Raw genomic sequence first — 21,485 nt, 5'->3', positions numbered from 1 at the left:
CTGGGGAGAGGAACAGAAGACTCGCTTTAAAGAAACATTTTGCTGTGGGGTAGAAAATTAATGTCAAGTGTCGGCTCTGACATCCGAATTAGGTTTATGTACTGTAGGTTTCCTAGACCTTCATTGAACAAGGTATCACGGAGAGAAAAGTCCTCTGTGATATAGTTATCAACAGTCACACCTAGTCATTTGTATACTAATATAACAAAATAACCGTGGAGAATCCGAGCTTCTCCCTCGCTGGCAGCTGTGCAAGTTTTACACAATTTACAAGGTTTTTTTTTTGTTTGTTTTTTATGTGGTTTTTTCATTGTTTTTTTTTGTTGTAAAATTTTGGTGTTTGAAATTACGTAAACTAGATATGTCGAGAAAAGGTATCTCTTAAATTACACTATGTAACAAAAAGTTCTAAATCTAAAAACCCCCAGCCGGCGTTCCACGTGATATGTGACGCTAATTTGTGTCTGTACGAGCTCTGCATAAAGTCAGATGTGAGCGGTGGCGGTGGGTGGTCCGTCTCTGCTACGTACTGAGCCCCTCGCCACCGGCTGCTGAACAGTCAGCCAGATGGTTCATACGCCAAGTGTTTACAGCAAACCCCAAAATTCCAATAATAAATATGGATGCTTATTGGTACCCCATATGTTCTTTTCATAAGACACCATGTAAAAATATACTATATTTAGCTCTTTAAATGCTCATTTTGTTTCTAGTAAATATACTTTTGTTTTAGGTGCTTGGAAAACAAAACACATACTCAAGTAAAAAATACACATCCAGTCTAGGAAAAGGACCCTTTGCGGCTTAAAGTGCCTGGGTCGCCCGTACACCTTACAGGTCATCGAGTTGTGTGTTTAAGCAATATTCAGCCTAACAGTTCACTAAGGCAGTGGTTCTCAAACTCTGTACTTATGGGACCCTAACATTGCATGTTTTCAAGATATCCTCAGGAATTATCAGTACCACCTGTAGATCTATTGTGTTAGTAATACCGCTTTTATTCTAAAATGACGGTTCGCACCTAGGATCCATACATGGATGCTTCCCATGTGCGACCAGTAGCAGTATGATCGATCCGCCATATTGCTGGGTTGGTGATGTCACAGCTGACATGTGCGGAGGCGACACTTGGAGATGAAATGATCTCCAAGCACCGCCTCTTCTCTACGCAGTGAACGGGTCCCAGGTAGCATCGACCCGGCTAACCCATTTACACTGCACTGCGACCTGGGTCCTTCCATGGGCAAACCCTGCAAGCTTGCTGGTTCGGATTCCCGGGTAACTGGACCCAGGTTAACCGTTTTACACCGAACCACTCCCGGGTTATCTCGCCGGTGTAAAAGGGGCATCAGTAAGCACATCTGTGCTCCAGCTTGATGATCTGGAAAACATGCTCTGTTCCATGAGGAACACTGCACTAAAGGACTAGTGATCGCAATAAGAAATTGGATAGGAGGCACAAAGTAAACTGATTGGCTGAATCAATACTGTACTGATTTGTGCTTCAAGTCTCAGTGATGTCACTAGTTACAACTGCAGTGGTAGGTTGAATATTGGTTTAGAACACAACATGTCCGCCTGCAAAGTGCGTAAGTGACGGGCCCACTTTATCCCAACCCAAAGGCAAGAGCGTCTATCTCAAAGTCTTCCACAGTCATCTTTTTCCACTGCGATTACTTCACTACAAGCACACAACAACTACTCCTGATACATTATAGATAGGTAACACCATATGCATTCAATACAAAAAAAAAAGTACCATGGCCTTTCAGGTTTATATATTTAATTCTGAAATTATCACCAAGTGGAAGACGATGATGGCTGAAGAAACCCATTTATACACTTTGTAACATGGCTGAGAGCTTCACTACAGAATAATGTGTTGTAGAAAACTATGCGGGTTGACGTCTGTAAATACAGTCTTGTCCAGCAAACAATGGAACAACAATCAAAAATACTCTCAAATAAAACACCTTTTTGCTTGATTTTTTCTTTCTTTATTACAATGATAAATTTTTTACTTAGATACAAATTCGTACCTGCAAAAGAATAACACGTAAGTTCTAAACCCTAAACTGTTTCAGAGTGGCCCGGGTCACCCAGCCAAGCACTGCAGACCTCTCTGAGGCTGATCAGGGCTAAATGACTTATTTCCATTGGGGGGGTTTCAATTAAATACTTTCCTATTTATTTAGTATCCGCTGCATTATCCATACCAACATCTGAAGAAGCATCCATTCTTCAATGGAGAAGTTCTACAAAGATAGAAAATACAACACAGCTCAGCTGGTTCAGGTGCATTCAAATGAGGCTGATATTTTTTTAATTTTTATTTTTCTTAAAAAGATTGAATTAATGTTTTGTTTTTTTCTCCAAATAATTATTCCACAGAAATAGTATTATAGTATTATTAAATCACAAAAGTTTTATTTTTTTTCCATTTTTCTTTCTACAACTAAGGTTGCACAAAGGCTGCCCAGTAGACCAGCCACTTATCTCCTTAAAATATTGTGCTTATAAATTATCTGTACAACTATTTAAACTTGCAGTAAAGAAAGGTATTTAAATTAGTTTTTTTCCTTTTTTAAGTATTTTAATTGCCCCGTTAAGGAACGTTAGCTGATGGGAAAAGGAAACTTGAGGAGGCAACACAAGGTACTTCTATCTGTCCAAAAGCTGCTTTAGCGCCCGTTCTATGTTCATTCGATGTCCTACTCTTGTGACGCCAAGATCTATCAAATCTTCTTTCTGAAGGCTTGGTAAGTGGGTTCCATCTATTTCGTTGTCCATAAACATGTCCTTGTGTTCGCCCAGGTGTAGACTTTCCAGCCAGTCGGCAACATCCTGTTTAGTCCACATGTGGACAGGCTTTGCTGAAAAAGGCTTATTGGAGATTGGCTGTTGTAAGATTGATGGTGAGGGGGACCTACTTCTCCCCATGCTCATCCCAAAAAGATCCCCCAAAGGGGCTTGGGTTGGTAGAATGAAGACATCAGAAATGGAGGCAGGTGGAGCCGACAGAGGACCGGGCTTGATATCTCTGATGATTTCGGCAGGAGATACTACCGGGCTCGGAGCTCGTCTCATCCCAACAATCCTACTGTCAAACTCGGGTGTCCTGTTCTGTAGAGTGATTGGCTGGTTTGCTCCAGGACGGACAGTGAAAGTGACTGCGGTATTCCTGTTACCTGAGACAGTACTCAATGCTTCTGTACCCCTGCAAAGGAAGAACAAGACACACTTACGTTGGGGAACATAGCATTTTCATAGACCTTTTGCGATGTACATTATCTGTGTATGGGAACACACAGATCTGTTTGGATATAAGTGTCGGAGATATCTGTTACTATATAAATGCCCGTTTAACAACTGTCTGAAGGGTTTAGTTAAAAAAAATAAAAAACAGAGGATGCTCTTTAAAAGCATCTGGAGTATACAACGTAAGACATGTTGGTATACAGTCTATGGGACAGATGTATTAAGCCTGGAGAAGTGATAAAGCAGTGATAAGTGCAAGGTGATAACGCACCAGCCAATCAGCTCCAATATGTAAATCGACAGGAGCTGATTGGCTGGTGTGTTATCACCTTCCACTTATCACTGCTTTATTACTTATCCAGTCTTCATACATCTGCCCCTATGTGACTGGATTGTGATCTAACTGGTAGAGGCAGTTGTGTTTGCAGAGCAAGGGGGGGGGGGGGGGGGAGGGGGGATGTATCAAGCAGTGTAAAGAGTGGGGAAATTGCCCATAGAAATCAATAATCTTCTACCTATCATTCTATAGAATGTACTAGATAAATGATTGGTTGCTATGGGCAACTTCTCCACATTATCACTTCTCCACGCTGCTTGATACATCTCCCCCCAAATTCTGATTTGACTAGTTTCTACTTCTCACCACCCTAAATGAGAACGGCATTTCAGTGCGTACATTTCTGCATATTGCTGGTTAATATTGTAATATAGTGCTATTAAAAAACCAAACACTGTAGATATAGATTGACATTTATTTACTGACTGTATGCCCTGTACTTTTGACAAGTTGTGTTGCTCCACCTTCTGTGCGCTTCAACCCGCTATGTACTGAAAACTCAACTAAATAATAAAAACATGGACTTACAATCCTGGTGTTTAATATTTCTTTGTATATTATCTATATCACAGGTTCTCAAACTCGGTCCTCAGGACCCCACACAGTGCATGTTTTGCAGGTCTCCTCAGAATCACAAGTGAAATAATTAGCTCCACCTGTGGATCTTTTAAAATGGGTCAGTGATTAATGAGTACACCTGTGCACCTGCTGAGTTACCTTCAAAACATGCACTGTGTGGGGTCCTGAGGACCGAGTTTGAGAACCTATGATCTATATATTAGGGATGAGCCACCTTCCACTGTGCTCATTAGGCCTTCTTTTCCATTATCTTGATAGGTAATGAGGCTGCTGGCACCACTTGTCTTCTGTTGTAGTCCCTACAGCGATCCTCCTCTAAGGCTGGTCTTAGACAAATGTTTTCCTCCGTCAGTCTCTAGTCTTTGGGTGTAGAGGGCGCTGCTGCTGGAGTAGGCACTAAATTTACAATTACAAACTTGTTTGTACTCTAGCTCCTCCCTTCTATGCCCCTCCACCATGTGGTGTGCAGTTTCCTTTAGTGGCCATAGAGTTGGGTGGCTTTATTTCATTTTAATTTCTTCTACAACACGAAACTGTGTTCTCCATGAGAACATTGCTCCATGGAATGATGGGCTAAGCTCCATTGTGATGCTTCACTGCCAGCACCACTTCCTTAGTTACTGCTCTCGGAGGGGTTGCCTGGTCAACTGGGGGATCAGAAACCTTGGTAGGGCCCCAGTGACTGCACTGGACCAGACTGCATTCTGGAAGCTGCAGTAAAATAGGAGCCCCAGCCTGGCCTAGCCAGGAGGCTGATGATCAAGTTATCATGGGCCCGGACTGAGCCACAGAGGAGGGGGGTTGCCTTTTCTCATTTAGCAACATCACCCCTTAGTGGCTTTGCCTTACTGGTCTGGAAAGCTTGACAGGAGGTACATATTAGTGATCCTGCTCTGAATTAACAGATCTATTGCCTAAATTATACTGCCAAACGCCCTCCATTTTATTAATATTGAGTATTAGTAACTATTGTAGTTGCTGTATTCTTTTCATTGTATTAAGGCTGACTAATGACGACTTTATATTGCGTACTGGCTTATTTAACTACTGTATTCAGCGGGGGTACTTGAAGGTGACTTTCTGGGTACCGTCACGGATGTGGATCATAGGGTCGACAGTAACTAGGTCGACAGTCATTATGTTGACCACTATTGGTCGACACGGTCATTAGGTCGACATGAGGTGTTTAAAATAAATAAATAATTGGTGTCGTTTTCTTCGTAAAGTGACCGGGAACCCCAATTAGTGCACTGTATCCCTTGCTTCGGGCAAGGTACCAGGCTGCGCTTGGCACAGGTTACTATTCCCAATCATGGTACACGTGGATTGTATGAAAAGTTGATTTTTTTTTAAAAACTCATGTCGACCAATAGTGGACGACCTAATGAGTGTCGACCTAAGTGCTGTTGTTCTAAAGACCGGATACCACTGTCATTGCACTCTTAATTGTCAATATTTATGATTAGTTAGACCATCACCCTTGGATTGTGTTTACAGTTGCCTGTCCTCTGTCTGTTGTCTTGTCCATGCCAGGTGCACATATTGGTTTGTGCATTGGCTGGTAGTAGCTATGTAGGACAAGAACTGGACAAGATTCTCAATCAAACCACGGGAGGGAAGGGAGCTATTTACTACAAGCAGAGATCCAACCATAAAGGCCAGAGCTTTCAGTAGGTTCATTTCTGGAAGACTAGGATAGGAATTTCTTCAAGGCTCCTTTAACCCCAAACGGGTCTCAACCAAGGTGGGCCGGGAAAATGTACAGACAGCATGCCAGCATTCCTCTCCGCCCAGGGAAATCTGTGATGGGGAAACTGTCTCTTACTATCTGGGATCTAAGGAATGTGATTTCCTTCTGAGGGGAGGGACCTGGTGGTTTGTTCTATCACTCAGGCCTTACTGGCAAAAGACTTAACCCATACAAAATTACTGATCATACATAACAGCCTCCCATTCAGAATGAAACCTTGGATTTGGCTCTCAGCAGTGGTTCCTAAACTTTTTTGAATCATAGCACTCTAGAGTATTAGAATTTTATTTTTTTACGGCACCCCTAGGCCAAGGGGTATATTTACTAAGCTCCCGATTTTGACCGAGATGGTGTTTTTTCTTCAAAGTGTCATCTCGGGAATTTACTAAACTCAAATCTCGGCAGTGATGAGGGCATTCGTATTTTTTTGGAAATAAAAGTAAAAAAATACGAATGAATACACCATCGGTCAAATACGACTGTTTTTTGATAGAACTCGGTAATTTACTAACATTTGTATTTCTCAAACACTGCCGGCAATAGCCAAACACTGCCGTGAAAAAATACAATTCGTAAAAAAAAGCAGTTTTAAAACAGACCTGCTTTTTTTTACCGTGTTCTGATAGGCATGCACGGATCCATGAGATCCGTACATGTTTATCAGTGGGAAGGGGTGGGAAACAGTGTAAAATGTGAAAAAAAAATGCGTGGGGTTCCCCCTCCTAAGCAAAACCAGCCTCGGGCTCTTTGAGCCGGTCCTGGTTGAAAAAATATGAGGAAAAAAATGACTAGGGTTCCCCCATATTTAATCAACCAGCACCGGGCTCTGCGCCTGGTCCTGGTGCAAAAAATATGGGGGACAAAAAGCGTAGGGGTCCCCCGTATTTTTTACACCAGCACCGGGCTCCACTAGTCAGAGAGATAATGCCACAGCCAGGGGACACTTTTATATAGGTCCCTGCGGCCCTGGCATTAAATCACTAACTAGTCACCCCTGGCCGGGGTACCCTGGAGGAGTGGGAACCCCTTAAAGCAAGGGGTGTCCCCCCTCCAGCCACCCAAGGGCCAGGGGTGAAGCCTGAGGCTGTCTGTCCCCCCATCCATGGGCTGCGGATGGGGGGCTGATAGCCAAGTGTTAAATAATAAGAATTTACTTACCGATAATTCTATTTCTCGTAGTCCGTAGTGGATGCTGGGGACTCCGTCAGGACCATGGGGATTAGCGGCTCCGCAGGAGACAGGGCACAAAAGTAAAAGCTTTAGGATCAGGTGGTGTGCACTGGCTCCTCCCCCCATGACCCTCCTCCAAGCCTCAGTTAGGATACTGTGCCCGGACGAGCGTACACAATAAGGAAGGATTTTGAATCCCGGGTAAGACTCATACCAGCCACACCAATCACACTGTACAACCTGTGATCTGAACCCAGTTAACAGCATGATAACAGCGGAGCCTCTGAAAAGATGGCTCACAACAATAATAACCCGATTTTTGTAACAATAACTATGTACAAGTATTGCAGACAATCCGCACTTGGGATGGGCGCCCAGCATCCACTACGGACTACGAGAAATAGAATTATCGGTAAGTAAATTCTTATTTTCTCTGACGTCCTAAGTGGATGCTGGGGACTCCGTCAGGACCATGGGGATTATACCAAAGCTCTCAAACGGGCGGGAGAGTGCGGATGACTCTGCAGCACCGAATGAGAGAACTCCAGGTCCTCCTCAGCCAGGGTGTGCCCCTGACCAAGTAGCAGCTCGGCAAAGTTGTAAAGCCGAGACCCCTCGGGCAGCCGCCCAAGATGAGCCCACCTTCCTTGTGGAATGGGCATTTACATATTTTGGCTGTGGCAGGCCTGCCACAGAATGTGCAAGCTGAATTGTACTACACATCCAACTAGCAATCGTCTGCTTAGTAGCAAGAGCACCCAGTTTTTTGGGTGCCTACAGGATAACAGCAAGTCAGTTTTCCTGACTCCAGCCGTCCTGGAACCTATATTTTCAGGGCCCTGACAACATCCAGCAACTTGGAGTCCTCCAAGTCCCTAGTAGCCGCAGGTACCACAATAAGCTGGTGCAGGTGAAACGCTGACACCACCTTAGGGAGAAACTGGGGACGAGTCCGCAGCTCTGCCCTGTCCGAATGGACAATCAGATATGGGCTTTGTGAGACAAAGCCGCCAATTTTGACACTCGCCTGGCCGAGGCCAGGGCCAACAGCATGGTCACTTTCCATGTGAGATATTTCAAATCCACAGATTTGAGCGGTTTAAACCAATGTGATTTGAGGAATCCCAGAACTACGTTGAGATCCCACAGTGCCACTGGAGGCACAAAAGGGGGTTGTATATGCAGTACTCCCTTGACAAACTTCTGGACTTCAGGAACTGAAGCCAATCTTTTCTGGAAGAAATTTGACAGGGCCGAAATTTGAACCCTAATGGACCCCAATTTGAGGCCCATAGACACTCCTGTTTGCAGGAAATGCAGGAATCGACCGAGTTGAAATTTCTTCGTGGGGCCTTCCTGGCCTCACACCACGCAACATATTTTCGCCACATGTGGTGATAATGTTGTGCGGTCACCTCCTTCCTGGCTTTGACCAGGGTAGGAATGACCTCTTCCGGAATGCCTTTTTCCCTTAGGATCCGGCGTTCCACCGCCATGCCGTCAAACGCAGCCGCGGTAAGTCTTGGAACAGACATGGTACTTGCTGAAGCAAGTCCCTTCTTAGCGGCAGAGGCCATGAGTCCTCTGTGAGCATTTCTTGAAGTTCCGGGTACCAAGTCCTTCTTGGCCAATCCGGAGCCACGAGTATAGTTCTTACTCCTCTACGTCTTATAATTCTCAGTACCTTGGGTATGAGAAGCAGAGGAGGGAACACATACACCGACTGGTACACCCACGGTGTTACCAGAACGTCCACAGCTATTGCCTGAGGGTCTCTTGACCTGGCGCAATACCTGTCCAGTTTTTTGTTCAGGCGGGACGCCATCATGTCCACCTTTGGTCTTTCCCAACGGTTCACAATCATGTGGAAGACTTCCCGATGAAGTCCCCACTCTCCCGGGTGGAGGTCGTGCCTGCTGAGGAAGTCTGCTTCCCAGTTGTCCACTCCCGGAATGAACACTGCTGACAGTGTTATCACATGATTTTCCGCCCAGCGAAGAATCCTTGCAGTTTCTGCCATTGCCCTCCTGCTTCTTGTGCCGCCCTGTCTGTTTACGTGGGCGACTGCCGTGATGTTGTCCCACTGGATCAATACCGGCTGACCTTGAAGCAGAGGTCTTGCTAAGCTTAGAGCATTGTAAATTGCCCTTAGCTCCAGTATATTTATGTGGAGAGAAGTCTCCAGACTACATCACACTCCCTGGAAATTTTTTCCCTGTGTGACTGCTCCCCAGCCTCTCAGGCTGGCATCCGTGGTCACCAGGACCCAGTCCTGAATGCCGAATCTGCGGCCATTTAATAGATGAGCACTCTGCAGCCACCGCAGAAGAAACACCCTTGTCCTTGGAGACAGGGTTATCCGCTGATGCATCTGAAGATGCGATCCGGACCATTTTTCCAGCAGATCCCACTGAAAAGTTCTTGCGTGAAATCTGCCGAATGGAATCGCTTCGTAAGAAGCCACCATTTTTCCCAGGACCCTTGTGCAATGATGCACTGACACTTTTCCTGGTTTTAGGAGGTTCCTGACTAGCTCGGATAACTCCCTGGCTTTCTTCTCCGGGAGAAACACCCTTTTCTGGACTGTGTCCAGAATCATCCCTAGGAACAGCAGACGTGTCGTCGGAAACAGCTGCGATTTTGGAATATTTAGAATCCACCCGTGCTGTCGTAGAACTACTTGAGATAGTGCTACTCCGACCTCCAACTGTTCTCTGGACCTTGCCCTTATCAGGAGATCGTCCATTTTCTTTGAAGAAGAATCATCATTTCGGTCATTACCTTGGTAAAGACCCGGGGTGCCGTGGACAATCCAAACGGCAGCGTCTGAAACTGATAGTGACAGTTCTGTACCACGAACCTGAGGTACCCTTGGTGAGAAGGGCAAATTGGGACATGGAGGTAAGCATCCCTGATGTCCAGGGACACCATATAGTCCCCTTCTTCCTGGTTCGCTATCACTGCTCTGAGTGACTCCATCTTGATTTGAACCTTTGTATGTAAGTGTTCAAATATTTCAGATTTAGAATAGGTCTCACCGAGCCGTCTGGCTTCAGTACCACAATATAGTGTGGAATAATACCCCTTTCCTTGTTGTAGGAGGGGTACTTTGATTATCACCTGCTGGGAATACAGCTTGTGAATTGTTTCCAATACTGCCTCCCTGTCGGAGGGAGACGTTGGTAAAGCAGACTTCAGGAACCTGCGAGGGGGAGACGTCTCGAATTTCCAATCTGTACCCCTGGGATACTACTTGTAAGCTCCAGGGGTCCACTTGCGAGTGAGCCCACTGCGTGCTGAAACTCTTGTGACGACCCCCCCACCGCACCTGAGTCCGCTTGTACGGCCCCAGCGTCATGCTGAGGACTTGGTAGAAGCGGTGGAGGGCTTCTGTTCCTGGGAATGGGCTGCCTGCTGCAGTCTTCTTCCCTTTCCTCTATCCCTGGGCAGATATGACTGGCCTTTTGCCCGCTTGCCCTTATGGGGACGAAAGGACTGAGGCTGAAAAGACGGTGTCTTTTTCTGCTGAGATGTGACTTGGGGTAAAAAAGGTGGATTTTCCAGCTGTTGCCGTGGCCACCAGGTCCGATGGACCGACCCCAAATAACTCCTCCCTTTTATACGGCAATACTTCCATGTGCCGTTTGGAATCTGCATCACCTGACCACTGTCGTGTCCATAAACATCTTCTGGCAGATATGGACATCGCACTTACTCTTGATGCCAGAGTGCAAATATCCCTCTGTGCATCTCGCATATATAGAAATGCATCCTTTAAATGCTCTATAGTCAATAAAATACTGTCCCTGTCAAGGGTATCAATATTTTCAGTCAGGGAAACCGACCAAGCCACCCCAGCGCTGCACATCCAGGCTGAGGCGATCGCTGGTCGCAGTATAACACCAGTATGTGTGTATATACTTTTTAGGATATTTTCCAGTCTCCTATCAGCTGGCTCCTTGAGGGCGGCCGTATCTGGAGACGGTAACGCCACTTGTGATAAGCGTGTGAGCGCCTTCATTTAATTTATCTGATTCAGAAAAAACTACAGGTAGTTTTTTCACACCCCACATAATACCCTTTTTTGTGGTACTTGTAGTATCAGAAATATGTAACACCTCCTTCATTGCCCTTGACATGTAACGTGTGGCCCTAAAGGTAAATACGTTTGTTTCTTCACCGTCGACACTGGAGTCAGTGTCCGTGTCTGTGTCTGTGTCGACCGACTGAGGTAAATGGGCGTTTTAAAGCCCCTGACGGTGTTTGAGACGCCTGGACAGGTACTAATTTGTTTGCCGGCCGTCTCATGTCGTCAACCGACCTTGCAGCGTGTTGACATTATCACGTAATTCCCTAAATAAGCCATCCATTCCGGTGTCGACTCCCTAGAGAGTGACATCACCATTACAGGCAATTGCTCCGCCTCCTCACCAACATCGTCCTCATACATGTTGACACACACGTACCGACACACAGCACACACACAGGGAATGCTCTGATAGAGGACAGGACCCCACTAGCCCTTTGGGGAGACAGAGGGAGAGTTTGCCAGCACACACCAAAACGCTATAATTATACAGGGACAACCTTTATATAAGTGTTTTCCCTTATAGCATCTTAATATATAATCATATCGCTAAATAAGTGCCCCCCCTCTCTGTTTTAACCCTGTTTCTGTAGTGCAGTGCAGGGGAGAGCCTGGGAGCCTTCCCTCCAGCAGTTCTGTGAGGGAAAATGGCGCTGTGTGCTGAGGAGAATAGGCCCCGTCCCCTTTTCGGCGGGCTTCTTCTCCCGTTTTTCTGACAACCTGGCAGGGGTTAAATACATCCATATAGCCCCAGAGGCTATATGTGATGTATTTTTAGCCAGTATAGGTACTTTCATTGCTGCCCAGGGCGCCCCCCCCAGCGCCCTGCACCCTCAGTGACCGTTGGTGTGAAGTGTGCTGAGAGCAATGGCGCACAGCTGCAGTGCTGTGCGCTACCTCATGAAGACTGAGAAGTCTTCAGCCGCCGATTTCTGGACCTCTTCTCTCTTCAGCATCTGCAAGGGGGTCGGCGGCGCGGCTCCGGTGACCCATCCAGGCTGTACCTGTGATCGTCCCTCTGGAGCTAGTGTCCAGTAGCCTAAGAAGCCAATCCATCCTGCACGCAGGTGAGTTCACTTCTTCTCCCCTAAGTCCCTCGTTGCAGTGAGCCTGTTGCCAGCAGGACTCACTGAAAATAAAAAACCTAATAAAACTTTTACTCTAAGCAGCTCTTTAGGAGAGCCACCTAGATTGCACCCTTCTCGGCCGGGCACAAAAACCTAACTGAGGCTTGGAGGAGGGTCATGGGGGGAGGAGCCAGTGCACACCACCTGATCCTAAAGCTTTTACTTTTGTGCCCTGTCTCCTGCGGAGCCGCTAATCCCCATGGTCCTGACGGAGTCCCCAGCATCCACTTAGGACGTCAGAGAAAAAAGAATTTTGTTTTTTGCACAAGAACTACAAGTCCCTGCAAGCCTCCCCGCAAGCTGGTACTTGGAGAACCACAAGTACCAGCATGCGGGGGGTTAAACGGGCACGCAGGTACCTATAGTTCTTCTGCAAAAAAAATACCCAAATAAAAACAGGACACACACACCTTGAAAGTATAACTTTATTACATACATTCCGACACACACATACTTACCTATGTTCAGCTGTCGACTCGGCCCACGTCTCAACGTCGATTCCAGGGTACCTGAAAATAAAATTATACTCACCTACATCCAGTGTGTCCTGTCCTTTTTTTATAATCCACGTACTTGGCAAAAAAACAAACCGCATACCCGATCCACGCACTGAAAGGGGTCCCATGTTTACACATGGGACCCCTTTCCCCGTCTGCAGGGACCCCCCCTGACTCCTGTCAAAGAGGGTCCCTTCAGCCAATCAGGGAGCGCCACGTCGTGGCACCCTTCTGATTGGCTGTGCCCTCCTGTAGTGTCAGTGAGGCTGTGCAGTGAAGATACAATGTAGCGCATAGGCGCTCCATTATATCCAATGGTGGGAACTTTGCGGTCAGCGGTTGAGGTTACTCGCGGTCAACTGCTGACCGCAAAGTTCCCACCATTGGATACAATGGAGCGCCTATGCGCTACATTGTATCTTCACTGCACAGCCTCACTGACACTACAGGAGGGCACAGCCAATCAGGAGGGTGCCACGAAGTGGCGCTCCCTGATTGGCTGAAGGGGCCCTCTTTGACAGGAGTCAGGGGGGAGTCCCTGCAGACGGGGAAAGGGCTCCCATGTGTAAACATGGGACCCCTTTCAGTGCGTGGATCGGGTATGCGGTTTGTTTTTTTGCCAAGTACGTGGATTATAAAAAAAGGACAGGACACACTGGATGTAGGTGAGTATAATTTTATTTTCAGGTACCCTGGAATCGACGTTGAGACGTGGGCCGAGTCGACACACACATACTTACCTATGTTCAGCTATCGACTCGGCCCACGTCTCAACGTGGGCCGAGTCGACAGCTGAGCATAGGTAAGTATGTGTGTGTCGGAATGTATGTAATAAAGTTATACTTTCAAGGTGTGTGTGTCCTGTTTTTATTTGGGTATTTTTTTTGCAGAAGAACTATAGGTACCTGTGTGCCCGTTTAACCCCCGCATGCTGGTACTTGTGGTTCTCCAAGTACCCGCTTGCGGGGGAGGATTGCAGGGACTTGTAGTACTTGTGCAAAACACAATATTCTTTTATTTAACACTTAGCTATCAGCCCCCCATCCGCAGCCCATGGATGGGGGGACAGCCTCTGGCTTCACCCCTGGCCCTTGGGTGGCTGGAGGGGGGGGGGACCCCTTGCTTTTAGGGGTTCCCACTCCTCCAGGGTACCCCGGCCAGGGGTGACTAGTTAGTGATTTAATGCCAGGGCCGCAGGGACCTATATAAAAGTGTCCGCCGGCTGTGGCATTATCTCTCTGACTAGTGGAGCCCGGTGCTTACGCTTTTTGTCCCCCATATTTTTTGCACCAGGACCAGGCGCAGAGCCCGGTGCTGGTTGATTAAATATGGGGGAACCCTAGTAATTTTTCCCCCTCATATTTTTTCAACCAGGACCGGCTCAAAGAGCCCGAGGCTGGTTTTGCTTAGGAGGGGGGACCCCACACATTTTTTTTTCCGACTTTTAACTGTTTTTTATTTTTTTTAAAGATGCACAATAAACCCAGCACGGATCTCACAGATCCGGCCGAGTTTCATTGTTTTAATGTCGGCAGTGTTTTACTATTCACTCCCGTAAAACACTGCCAAAAAATACGAATGACATCGACATCGGAAATCACGAAAATGTAAAATACGGCAGCTTAGTAAATGAGGCGTAATAAATTCAAAAAGTTGCAAAATTACACATTCGATGTCATTCGTGTTTGAACTTTAAACTCATTCTGAAAAATACGAATTTTAGTAAATATATCCCCAAGAGTTTCCTATTGAGAAATTTAGAAAGAAATATTAAATGAAGTAAATTGTGTTACATGATTGACCACCAACCCAGGGCACCCCTGCAAGTGTCCCGAGGCACCCCAGGGTGCCACAACACGTAGTTTAAGAACCACAGGGCTACAGGTTATATGAAAATGAGAGGTCACTGTCATATTATACCTAGAGAACCTTCTGATGTAAGGCCTCCAGGGTCTCCATCTCTTCTCCTGATCTGATCTATTGCAGATGACAGGACATATTTCCAGGAATTCTGCTATCAGTCCTATATTACATGAAACTAATTGGAGAATGATCATCCCTCTAATAAAACTGCACAAACCAGAAATTATCTTCAGGATTTGGTGGCTTTGGCCGGGGCTGTATGAAAGGAAAATCCTTTAAGTGGTGAGAACAATAATGGCTACATTGGCTTTGCAACAGTAGTGTTTTGTTTAAGCGTTACTCGTCCTATTCTTATCACATACTGGCTGGGTGTCTCCCATTTCTTTATATCTGCTATGGAGTCTGAGAACAATACCAGAGAATTGCTGCCTTTAATTTCACTTCTTGGAAACACTCCATGTAAAGGATGAGTCTCACTAATAACACAGACACAAAAGGATATCTCCCAGCGCTAAATTATATCAGATGAGTCCTATACATTTTTAGCTATATGACCAAACTGTCAGACATCAATAATCACAAGATCAATGTTAAATGAAGAATAAATTTCCTTTATTAAAGGTAAAATATGGAAACCTACATATGGTATCTCTTTCACTCAATTCTAAAAATACTAAAATAACTATGGTGATTCCTAATACCGGTATACTGAAAATAAATAAATAAAAGACAAGACAAACACACAAAACATATACAGTCAGTGATACGCTGTCTTTAGCGATTTACTCACTATAATTCTCCAAACAAACTCAGATTGTTCTCAGATGCATTTAGTAATTACTGAAAGGTAGTCCTGAAATTCCAGGAGCTTGGCAATTTTCCACCAAGTTTGGCTTACTTTAACCAGAAAGGCAGTCTTAATTTTAGTCAGTTCAGGCCAATACCTCCTGACTCCAGTTAGTGTTCCTGTCCCAGGTAAACCATATGAAGAGCCACTTACTTCAATCTCACGGAGCAAATAAACCACGGGTGTCTGCCGGCAGACAGTAAATTGGCGTCTCTGCAATCGACTAGTTTCGCCTGTCTCAGCAGGCTTCCTCAGGATGGCCGAGTGCACCTATTCCCCGCTATTTAAGCTTCCGTGCGGCATCTGTTGCTATGGTTACCCGCTACTCCCCGGCCGCCGTAGCGTCTGGCGTCACGTCACTTCCGTTCCTCGTGACCTCTTTCCTCTATTTCTCCGCGTTTGTTGCCTTGGTTACTTGTGTAGCTTCCGTCCCAGCATATCCACACGCATTTGTTGCCATGGTGACTTATGTAACTTCCGTCCCAGCATAGAGCGGTTAGCGTCGGTTTCCATGGTGATTTTGGGCCATACCCGTCCCTGCATGTCACCACTTCAATCTACTTTGCAATATTGGCCCTCATTCCGAGTTGTTCGCTCGTTCTTTTTCATCGCATCGCAGTGAAAATCCGCTTAGTACGCATGCGCAAAGTTCGCACTGCGACTGCGCCAAGTAACTTTACTATGAAGAAAGTATTTTTACTCACGGCTTTTTCTTCGCTCCGGCGATCGTAATGTGATTGACAGGAAATGGGTGTTACTGGGCGGAAACACGGCGTTTCAGGGGCGTGTGGCTGAAAACGCTACCGTTTCCGGAAAAAACGCAGGAGTGGCCGGAGAAACGGTGGGAGTGCCTGGGCGAACGCTGGGTGTGTTTGTGACGTCAACCAGGAACGACAAGCACTGAAATGATCGCACAGGCAGAGTAAGTCTGGAGCTACTCTGAAACTGCTAAGTAGTTAGTAATCGCAATATTGCGAATACATCGGTCGCAATTTTAAGAAGCTAAGATTCACTCCCAGTAGGCGGCGGCTTAGCGTGTGTAACTCTGCTAAATTCGCCTTGCGACCGATCAACTCGGAATGAGGGCCATTGTTTCTATAAGTTACTGTGGTAATTGCCAAATCCTTCTCATTTGTACCAAACAGATGAAGCCATATGTAAGGTGTTCACACGTTATGATTCATTGTACAAATACGTCTTATTTATATCAATCAAGTGAAGCCATATGTGAAGTGTTCACACATTATTATTCATTATAGCAGTCACTTATAATGGACTCTATCTTATCCTCTCATCCTCCTGGAATTTTTACAGATAACGGTGCCCTCCTTTTCATTCTACCGGAATTCTCCTTTTTTCTTTTTTCCTCCCCTGGATTAATACATATTGGCCCTCATTCCGAGTTGTTCGCTCGGTAAAAATCTTCGCATCGCAGCGATTTTCCGCTTAATGCGCATGCGCAATGTTCGCACTGCGACTGCGCCAAGTAAATTTGCTATGCAGTTAGGAATTTTACTCACGGCTTTTTCATCGTTCTGGCGATCGTAATGTGATTGACAGGAAATGGGTGTTACTGGGCGGAAACAGGCCATTTTATGGGCGTGTGTGAAAAAACGCTACCGTTTCCGGAAAAAACGCAGGAGTGCCCGGAGAAACGGAGGAGTGTCTGGGCGAACGCTGGGTGTGTTTGTGACGTCAAACCAGGAACGACAAGCACTGAACTGATCGCAGATGCCGAGTAAGTCTGAAGCTACTCAGAAACTGCTATGAGGTGTGTAATCGCAATATTGCGAATATATCGTTCGCAATTTTAAGATGCTAAGATTCACTCCCAGTAGGCGGCGGCTTAGCGTGAGCAAATCTGCTAAAATCCGCTTGCGAGCGAACAACTCGGAATGAGGGCCATTGTCCATATCCATAATTATTAAGGAGTATATCTTCCTTACCGGCGTATATTCCCAGCAACCCCTACCTTATAGATATCAGTTCCACAGTTGTATCCATCAATTTAGAATTCCTTACAAGCTTTAAAAAACACACACATATATCAACATAAACACACCACATAGACACAAACAGCACAGTGCCTCTATTTATCACACTCTTCTATAGACTTCATAAAATCCTTTTTCTAAAAATTCTGGAGTTCATTCTCTCTATCGCTCTTCTTTGCTTGTTTATTCTTTGTTTAAACTTTGCTTAGTTTATTCCTTTAGGAACGGATAGAGCTCCCAGTCTACATTTAGACTTTTCGGAACTAGAGTCTCCAGCTCAAAAATGGTTCTCGCCTCTTCCTTTAGCAGTGCACTATTCCAATCTCCGCCTCTCCATGATTTTTGTATCAGTTTTATTCCAATGAATTCTAACACTGCAGGATCACTATTATGGACTTTAGCAAAATGTACAGGAATATTGTGGTTGTCCTTTTTTGTCCTAATATTATTCAAATGCTTGTTTATTCTAGTCTGAAGACAGCGGTAGGTCTTGCCTACATAATGGAGCCCACAAGGACATGTCATCAAATAGATCACTCCCTTTGAGTTACACGTAATTTTTCTTTTATTTTATATTCTTTTCCTGTACTATTTGATTTATACTTCGTGATAGGTTTAGTCGATATTTTTCTTGTTTTCCTACAAACTTTGCAATTATTACAACTTTAAAATCCTAGTTCCATATCCTTCAGCCATGTTGTTCCTTCTTTCCTCTCATTTTTGCAGTAACTTCTCACTAGACTGGTCTTCAAAGTCGGCGCTCTTCTATATACAATTTTAGGTTTTTCCGATATAATTTCTCTAAGATCCTCATCTGTAGTTAGAATATGCCAGTGTTTGTATATACTTTCTTCCAAAAATCTCCGCTGGCTTGAGAACCCTGTTAGGAACAGCACCTGTTCTCTTTTCCTCTCATTTTTTTCCTTGTATTGGAGGAGATCCATCCTCTTCATTTTATCCACCTCATTCTTATTATCTACCAGATCGCTTTGAATATAGTTTTTTTCTCCAAACTGCTTCATAAGATCCATTACTTGTATATCATAACTGCTTTCTTAGAGCAGTTCCTCCGGATCCTTCTCATCTGGCCTTTTGGGATATTTGTTAACCATTTGGGGTGATGGTTGCTCTTAAAGTTCAAGTAGCTGTTACAGTCTACTTCCTTCCTATATGTTCTTGTTTCGATCCGATTATCTTCAATGAAGAAGGTTAGGTCTAGAAAGTTAATATTCGTGTCGCTAATCTCTCTTGTAAATTCCAAATTAAAGTTATTAACGTTTATCTTTGTGATAAAACTTTCCAGGTCTTCTCTGGTCCCATTCCAGATGATGATCACATCATCTATAAACCTTGCCCATAGGACAAGGTTAGGGAGATACTCATTGTTGGCCCATATAAACTCGTTCTCCCATTGCGCCAGAAAGAGATTAGCGTATGAGGGTGCAAAGTTTGTACCCATCGCTGTTCCCTGGGTTTGTTTATAATACACTGCGCAAAAAAATAAAGGGAACACTAAAATAACACATCCTAGATCTGAATGAAAGAAATATTCTTATTAAATACTTTGTTCTTTACATAGTTGAATGTGCTGACAACAAAATCACACAAAAATTATCAATGGAAATCAAATTTATTAACCCATGGAGGTCTGGATTTGGAGTCACCCTCAAAATTAAAGTGGAAAAACACACTACAGGCTGATCCAACTTTGATGTAATGTCCTTAAATCAAGTCATAATGAGGCTCAGTAGTGTGTGTGGCCTCCACGTGCCTGTATGACCTCCCTACAACCCACACAAGTGGCTCAGGTAGTGCAGCTCATCCAGGATGGCACATCAATGTGAGCTGTGGCAAGAAGGTTTGCTGTGTCTGTCAGCGTAGTGTCCAGAGCATGGAGGCGCTACCAGGAGACAGGCCAGTACATCAGGAGACGTGGAGGAGGCCGTAGGAGGGCAACAACCCAGCAGCAGGACCGCTACCTCCGCCTTTGTGCAAGGAGTAACAGTAGGAGCACTGCCAGAGCCCTGCAAAATGACCTCCAGCAAGCCACAAATGTGCATGTGTCTACTCAAACGATCAGAAACAGACTACATGAGGGTGGTATGAGGGCCCGACATCCACAGGTGGGGGTTGTGCTTACAGCCCAACACCGTGCAGGACATTTGGCATTTGCCAGAGAACACCAAGATTGGCAAATTCGCCACTGGCGCCCTGTGCTCTTCACAGATGAAACAGGTTCTCACTGAGCACATGTGACAGACGTGACAGAGTCTGGAGATGCCAAGGAGAACGTTCTGTTGCCTGCAACACCCTCCAGCATGACCGGTTTGGCAGTGGGTCAGTAATGGTGTGGGGTGGCATTTCTTTGGGAGCCGCACAGCCCTCCATGTGCTCGCCAGAGGTAGCCTGACTGCCATTAGGTACCGAGATGAGTTCCTCAGACCCCTTGTGAGACCATATGCTGGTGCGGTTGGCCCTGGGTTCCTCCTAATGCAAGACAATGCTAGACCTTATGAGGCTGGAGTGTGTCAGCAGTTCCTGCAAGACGAAGGCATTGATGCTATGGACTGGCCCGCCCGTTCCCCAGACCTGAATCCAATTGAGCACATCTGAGACATCATGTCTCGCTCCATCCACCAATGCTACGTTGCACCACAGACTGTCCAGGAGTTGGCGGATGCTTTAGTCCAGGTCTGGGAGGAGATCCCTCAGGAGACCATCCGCCACCTCATCAGGAGCATGCCCAGACGTTGTAGGGAGGTCATACAGGCACGTGGAGGCCACACACACTACTGAGCCACATTTTGACTTGTTTTAAGGACATTACATCAAAGTTGGATCAGCCTGTAGTGTGTTTTTCCACTTTAATTTTGAGGGTGACTTCAAATCCAGACCTCCATGGGTTAATAAATTTGATTTCCATTGATAATTTTTGTGTGATTTTGTTGTCAGCACATTCAACTATGTAAAGAACAAAGAATTTAATAAGAATATTTCATTCATTCAGATCTAGGATGTGTTATTTTAGTGTTCCCTTTATTTTTTTGAGCAGTGTATTTACCGCCATACCAGAAAAAGTTATGTTCTAATGTGAAGCTAATACCCTTCAAGATAAAATCAATTTGGTCTTTCTTCAGGTTCGACTCATTAACCAAAATTTTCCGAACATTTTACATTCCTTGATTGTGTCTAATTGATGTATATAATGATTTGATATCACATATCAAAAAAAAAATTCCAGGAGGATGAGTGGATAAGATAGAGTCAAATATAAGTGACTGCTATAATGAATAATAATGTGTGAACACTTCACATATGGCTTCACTTGATTGATATAAATAAGACGTATTTGTACAATGAATCATAACGTGTGAACACCTTACATATGGCTTCATCTGTTTGGTACAAATGAGAAGGATTTGGCAATTACCACAGTAACTTATAGAAACAAGATTGCGAAGTAGACTGAAGTGGTGACATGCAGGGACGGGTATGGCCCAAAATCACCATGGAAACCGACGCTAACCGCTCTATGCTGGGACGGAAGTTACATAAGTCACTATGGCAACAAATGCGTGTGGATATGCTGGGACGGAACCTACACAAGTAACCAAGGCAACAAACGCGGAGAAATAGAGGAAAGAGGTCACGAGGAACGGAAGTGACGTGACGTCAGACGCTACGGCGGCCGGGGAGTAGCGGGTAACCATAGCAACAGATGCCGCACGGAAGCTTAAATAGCGGGGAATAGGTGCACTCAGCCATCCTGAGGAAGCCTGCTGAGACAGGCGAAACTAGTCGATTGCAGAGACGCCAATTTACTGTCTGCCGGCAGACACCCGTGGTTTATTTGCTCCGTGAGATTGAAGTAAGTGGCTCTTCATATGGTTTACCTGGGACAGGAACACTAACTGGAGTCAGGAGGTATTGGCCTGAACTGACTAAAATTAAGACTGCCTTTCTGGTTAAAGTAAGC

At 45.3% G+C, this 21,485-nt stretch overlaps 1 protein-coding gene across 11 annotated transcripts in view; it reads right to left on the bottom strand.

Annotated features, from left to right (window-relative positions):
- Nucleotides 1–1,974: 1,974 nt before the first annotated feature.
- SHANK2 (SH3 and multiple ankyrin repeat domains 2) overlaps nt 1,975–21,485 on the bottom strand; it is a 998,986-nt gene continuing 979,475 nt past the window's right edge. For all 11 annotated transcript variants that reach the window (XM_063944111.1, XM_063944110.1, XM_063944114.1 and 8 more), the window contains one exon: nt 1,975–3,217. In XM_063944111.1, coding sequence (XP_063800181.1) covers nt 2,662–3,217 — 556 coding nt within the window. In that variant the 3' untranslated portion in view covers nt 1,975–2,661. The remainder of the gene's footprint in view (nt 3,218–21,485) is intronic.

Source organism: Pseudophryne corroboree, chromosome 11 (genome assembly GCF_028390025.1).
Source record: "Pseudophryne corroboree isolate aPseCor3 chromosome 11, aPseCor3.hap2, whole genome shotgun sequence".
In the NCBI taxonomy this organism is placed as follows: Eukaryota; Metazoa; Chordata; class Amphibia; order Anura; family Myobatrachidae; genus Pseudophryne; species Pseudophryne corroboree.
This window is presented reverse-complemented; position numbering and strand designations above follow the sequence as displayed.